Source organism: Hemicordylus capensis, chromosome 4, assembly GCF_027244095.1.
Source record: "Hemicordylus capensis ecotype Gifberg chromosome 4, rHemCap1.1.pri, whole genome shotgun sequence".
In the NCBI taxonomy this organism is placed as follows: domain Eukaryota; kingdom Metazoa; phylum Chordata; class Lepidosauria; order Squamata; family Cordylidae; genus Hemicordylus; species Hemicordylus capensis.
In genome coordinates this window covers 55,913,956-55,919,955 of record NC_069660.1, presented here as the reverse complement: position 1 = coordinate 55,919,955, position 6,000 = coordinate 55,913,956, and the positions used below count along the sequence as shown (strand labels likewise).

The 6,000-nt window shown below is 44.0% G+C and overlaps 1 protein-coding gene across 5 annotated transcripts in view; it reads right to left on the bottom strand.

The window, feature by feature from the left end:
- Window positions 1-272: 272 nt before the first annotated feature.
- Window positions 273-6,000, bottom strand: part of SYT6 (synaptotagmin 6) — a 275,557-nt gene continuing 269,829 nt past the window's right edge. For all 5 annotated transcript variants that reach the window (XM_053313299.1, XM_053313300.1, XM_053313303.1 and 2 more), the window contains one exon: window positions 273-3,343. In XM_053313299.1, the coding sequence (XP_053169274.1) occupies window positions 3,272-3,343 (72 nt within the window). In that variant the 3' untranslated portion in view covers window positions 273-3,271. The remainder of the gene's footprint in view (window positions 3,344-6,000) is intronic.

The following is a 6,000-nucleotide window of genomic DNA, read 5'->3' as shown; positions in this document are numbered from 1 at the left end:
CGAGAAGCCCTTTGTGCCACCCCAAAATATGTCCCCGAGGACTGCACAGCCCTCAGGGAAATAGTTTCAGGTTGCAGAGAGGGCTTCCTCAGGAAGGGGTGGTCATCAGAAATTGCTCTTTTCCTGATGCAGTGATGCAGTTGGTCTTGAAGTTCTGCTGTTCTGATCCTCTCACTGTGCTAATGCTTCCATATTCAGGATGTCAGTCATTAGATTTAGACATCACTGTTTGCATAAGAGATTAAAAATACACTACTACCCAAGACAAGAGGTTCCAAAAAAGTCTTTTATTGGACTGATGCTCTTGTAGCATGTGGCACATACAGATAAAATTAAGACACAAGGTGTGGAGAGGAACTAAAACAGGTTGGTCTTTCACTAAACAAAGGTTCCCTGCAAAGATATATACACAAGTCTGGAAAGTTAGTTCAGTGAGTCAGAACATTAATGCAGAGTGTAGATAATGAGGGAGTTTAAATTTAAGGGATTTGTGTTGTTGGGCTCAGTTCCCAACAAATCTGATTGAGCAGACATGTGCAATGGCCATTTGGAGACAATTCTGCCATTCCAAGTAACATTGGCATCAAAAAGCAAATTATTTTAAATATTACTTGAAAGAAATAGAAGAGTACTTGGTTACTTAGCTAAGTATGAGATGGAAAGCATAAGAAATTTTATAGGCAAGAAGATCAGCAAAGGTCTTGACTGCAGCCCAGCTCATAGTTAGGTCCCATGGAAATCAGGAAGCATAAGCATGGGTAGCCAGGAATATGATTGATCCCAAGGCCCTCACTATGACTACACCTGAATTTTGGCCCCCACACCCTGAACATTTAACAGTGTTGTCATTGCTGAAAGCACTGTTCACCTGGTTGGTGATGCATGGTACAGAAGAGGTGATGCATCACAACTGAGAGATTAATAGCAACACCCTTTTTTGTATACCAGAATGGTGATCCTTGCATAGTCCTTAGTTTCCAGGAATAGATTACCTTTGCTGGATAACATCAACTAACTAAAACTCAGAGGCAGCTAGGCACAGCTCAGTTTTCACTGAGAGCAATGGGCTCAGGGCTACCTGTGCAATTCATTTCCATTGTTTTCAGTGAAACCTAGGTGTGCCACAGCTTTCTCTAGATTGTGTTCACTGACCCCCATACTGTGTGGCCAGCTGTCAATCCGAACAACAGGTGTGTTTGCTGCTTCTGAGGCACTGCAATCACACCAGTACTGCTTTGCTTCCAATGGCAGAGCCGCTGCATGCCTACTAAGGAGTGTGCAAATGCAGTAGCCAGAGTACTCCCATGGGTACTGCCAGCAGCCCTGACACTGGAAACAATACAGGTGTGCTTTACAGTGCCTCAGAAGCAGCAAATGCACCTGTTCCTTGGATCAGTGGCTCACTGAGCAGTATGGGGCCCAGTGTGTTTAATAATTGACCCCAAGGAACAGAACAGGACAGGATTCAGTTTGTTACAAAATGCTAATGGGAAAAACTAAAAGCTTTTATTTAGGGTCAAATCTATTGGTTAATACATAATTTTGTTTTTTTTAAAGTATGGTTCCTCTGGAGCTGGTGTGGGGGCAGGTTCTTTGAACCCATCCGCTCAATTATAGCTATGCCCCTGCTAGTAACCACATTGGCCCCATGCACATCATTGCTGTCTTTCAGATGTTACCAGCCTTGGCTCAGAAGCAGCGATGTCACAGCAGTTCCTATGCTGCTGAAGGTTATGTATGTGCCAGGCCTCAGCCAAGCTTACTCCACCATCTGACGTTCAGCATCTGCACTGAAAAAAGCACTTGTTAAGATTTGCAACATGAGCTTATTGCAAGCAAGCTGTTTGGAAATGGTGGGATTATGTAGTTGTGCAAGTCTCCTGAGAAATAAAAAAGAATTTTAAAAAGGCAATCTTAAGAGTAGGGGAGACAAGCAAATCCTGTGCATAAGTTCACAGGCACAATTGTATGAGTCTCGATAGACTATGTGGATGCTGCATGTGGATACTGCAGTATAAGAAAATAAGAGTCAGAAACAGAGAGGAGCAAACAGCCAAGGGCAAATGCGACACAAGCTATTCAAGCCCAAATGGCACCAAAATGAGGTTACCTGCAGTGTAGACATGCCATTATAGCTATAGCAGCCCCAAGAGCAGACCAAGATCAATGCAGGTGACAACCTTATGATTTCACAACCAAAGGAATTGGAACTGATAGAATTAATTATTTTCTGAACATTTTCATAAAATATATAACAAATTTCATCAACATCACTTTTTCCAATAGGAGAGGGTCTTTTATTTTCCAAATTTAGGGAAAAGTTAATTTTCAAACACTCAAAATTTTCTGGCATTTATCTAATTGTAGCAAAGGATTCTCCCCTCCCCCCCCTTTTTTTTGCAAAAAGCCAAGCTAAATCAACCAGTTCTAGAAAAACCTAGACAAAACAGTATAACAAATCAGATCTCAGAAATACTGATATGTTCATCACTCTCAAAAATAAAAATCATGGAAGGGAATTTTGTTTACATGACAATGGGTGTTTTTCCCCCCATCACAGAGTTGTGACCAGTTCTAGAACTGCAGCAGGAATGAGTGGGACCTTAAGCAACTGAGCTCATGCAAAAGGTTCTCCAGAGAACAAAAATACAGAAAATGGTAAATTTTTCCCTGAGGAATTAGCAACTCTTCAAAACACACCAAAGGGCAGGCCGGAATACACACTGCACGGACTCCATGAACATCACAGTATGATTAAGAACATCTGTCATGTGTCGCTGATCACAATAACAAAAGAGTGTTCACTGGTCACAGGGAGTCTAAACAAGGCTTTCTTGTTTGTTCATTTTAATTTGTTCATGTTTCTCCTCTTAAAACTGTGTGATTATCTGCAGAAGGTCAGAACTTTGCTACTTGTCCACCTCCATACACACACAAATCACTATTTTACATGTTATTTTACAGCCCAGAGTTCCAGCCTATGTCTCATTCCTCCACCATTTTTTCCCAGGCAGCCAGATACATAAAGTGAAAATCACAGAGAACATCACCTTGAGAGACATAAATAAACTAATACAAATATGACCACAAAACAGTTTTGCTGCCTCTGCCATTTCAGGAACAAGTAGTCTCAGTGCCTGATATCCAGGTCTTCTGCCATTCAGCAATAGGTTGCTTAGAATTCAGATCAAGTGGCAAATAAATAAATAATCAAAGCAAACCCAAATGAAACGAATTTGGTTGAGTCCTGCTGGATTCACCACTTCACATGTCATGGTGTTTGAGGTGGTTTGGGAGAGGGGCAGGAGCCTTGGCTATCAAAACTGGCTGCTCGACCATGCCACTGTGGAAAGAAAAAAGGCAGCAAGTTATGGAACGAAATCACAAGCATACATTAAAAAAATTACTAGCCCCTTTAATCTAGAGCTCTATGTGTGCTCAGGCACATGTGGAACTCTTGCACAAGTGGGCATTCCCATTCATTTTGGAGAGGGGGAGAGGAAAACACATGCTTTCCTTTCCACATGCACAGTTGCCATTTCCCATTGACACTTAAGGATGTGTTTTCCATAAACATACAGGAGCTTTCTTATTTAAGAGAGTAACCGGATTAGGTCAACTGTGGATTAAATGCTTCCTATGATATGGGTGAAAACTAATAGTTTGGTGTTAAAATGATCAATATAGCTCATCATTTCCATCTGAAAGTTTCAGACTAGGTTTGGGAAAGAGGAGCAGTTGCTTGCTTTCTGAGTTGCCCACTTTTTTTAGAATCTCAACAAATGTCCAACCTTTAAAAATAAGTAGAGCTGTGAGGGCCCCCAATCCAGATTGGGACCACAATATAGAGGGAGGGAGGCTTGGCTGCTTTCTTATTAGGTAAATAGTAGTTTCAGGGGTGGTCAACTTAGGGATGTGTGAGCTGGGCTTGACATCGAGCCAGTCCAGATCAGCTAGTCCTAGTTCGAACCGGCCCGGCCTCCGGTTCTAATAACCAGTTTGTGGAGGCCATGGGATAGGCAGCATAGGCGGTGAAGCAGTGGCAGAGAAGCATTGGAAGCAGTGGGGGGGGCAGCAGCAGGGGCTCCTCTAATCCCCTCCCCCCGCCAGCCTCCCAAATGACAGCCGGGGCCAGCTGCAGTCTGATTTGGGCCTTTGTGTATGCCACAGCCAATCTGGGCTGTCATTTGGGAGGCCAGTGGTAGGCTTGGAGGAGCCCCCCCCCCCTCCAATGCTTCTCTGCTGCCTATCCTGTGGCCCCTGCTAAAGGTACGGAGGCTGGTTTCTCTCACTCCCCTCCCCTCTGGTGACTTTGGGAAGGTTTAAGGACACCCCCTTTACTTGTTAAGGGGAATCCTCAAGGAGTCCCTCACAAGTATACCTGAGCCAAAACTCGAACCAATTCAGCCCAGCTCAAGGGTCAAATCAAATAAACAACAAACAACAACAACTAAACCCGGAACTGGACTGGGCTGGGCCAGTTCAAATCCGGTCTGGATTTGAACTGAACAAACCAAACCAGTTCCGTGCACATCCCTAGTCAACTTTCATCCAGACTGCAGCTCAGGGGCAAAAAGTCAGCCACCCCTGCCTGCACTACAGTCACGATCTGGATTGCGGTCCTCTGCAGCTACTATTTAAAAATACAAAGATGCATTTCACATTATGTGTAGTTTGACTCGTGGTATGAGAAGAACAAAGGGCACATGGAGAACAATACAGAGAAATCAGAGCTAAGGCAGAGAAAGAAATGTACAAGCAAGAAGAAGAAGCTTCAACTTTTTATGTGGTATAAAATAATGAAGATAAATTAACTGTGCAGAACAGTTAAGAGCTGAGATTATATGAGCAAGATGAAAAGCAAAGATACAGTAAAGTAATGTTACAATAGGGATGTTTGTACAAGAGTATTCATAAGACTGAAAAAATAAAATAAAATAATGAATTCTGTTAATGCTATAGGGCAGCTTCACGTGACTGCTGGCACAGCAGTAAGTCAGTAACTTCTTATTCAAGTATCGGGATGTGAGATTGTCCATTCCCAGTCAGATATATAAAGCTAATATTGTTAAAAGTCATCCTTGGTCTCCCAGGTTGAGGCGGTGGCTAGAAGTGCCGTCTATCAGCTTCAGCTGATATGCCAGCTGCGTCTGTTTCTTGAGATGAATGACCTCAGAACAGTGGTACATATACTGGTAATCTCCAGACTGGATTACTGTAACACACTCTATGTGGGGCTGCCCACATAGTCTGGAAACTACAGCTGGTTCAGAATGCCGTAGCCAGGTTGGTCTCTGGGTCATCTCAGAGAGACCATATTACTCCCGTATTGAAAGAGCTACACTGGCCGATAGGTTTCTGGCAAAATACCAGGTTTATAACCTATAAAGCCCTAAACTGCTCGGGCCCTGGGTATTTAAGAGAACGTCTTCTTCGTTAAGAACCCCACTGCCCATTGAGATAATCAGGAGAGGTCCATCTGCAGTTGCCACCGGCTCGTTTAGTGGCTACTTGGGAACGGGCCTTCTCCGTTGATGCCCCCATGCTTTGGAACATGCTCCCTGTTGAAATAAGAGCCTCCCCATCTCTGACAACTTTTAAAGGAGCCCAGGGCCTCGCAGAGACCATTTGTGCATGCATGGCAGCCCTTTAAAATTGGTTTTGTTTGTTTTTTAAAAAAAATGGCCACACACAAAATGGCCGCTGCACATGTACAAATGGTTGTTGCGAGGCCCTGGGCCATGCCAGGCCTCACAGAGGCCATTTGTGCATGCGCGGCAGCCTCCAAAATGGCCACCACGCTGATCTATGGAGGCCCGAATGGGCCAGAAAAGAGGCTCTGATGAGCCATGATGGTGATGTGAGAGGCTGGCGGGGGGAGGGGAACCTTCACGGACACCCCCCCATGGCCTACAGGAAGCCCCTCAAAGAGGCTGAAGGTTAAATGTTTGTTTGTTTTTTTAATTAAAAAATTCGCAAACCCCCTGGACTGAACTGGAC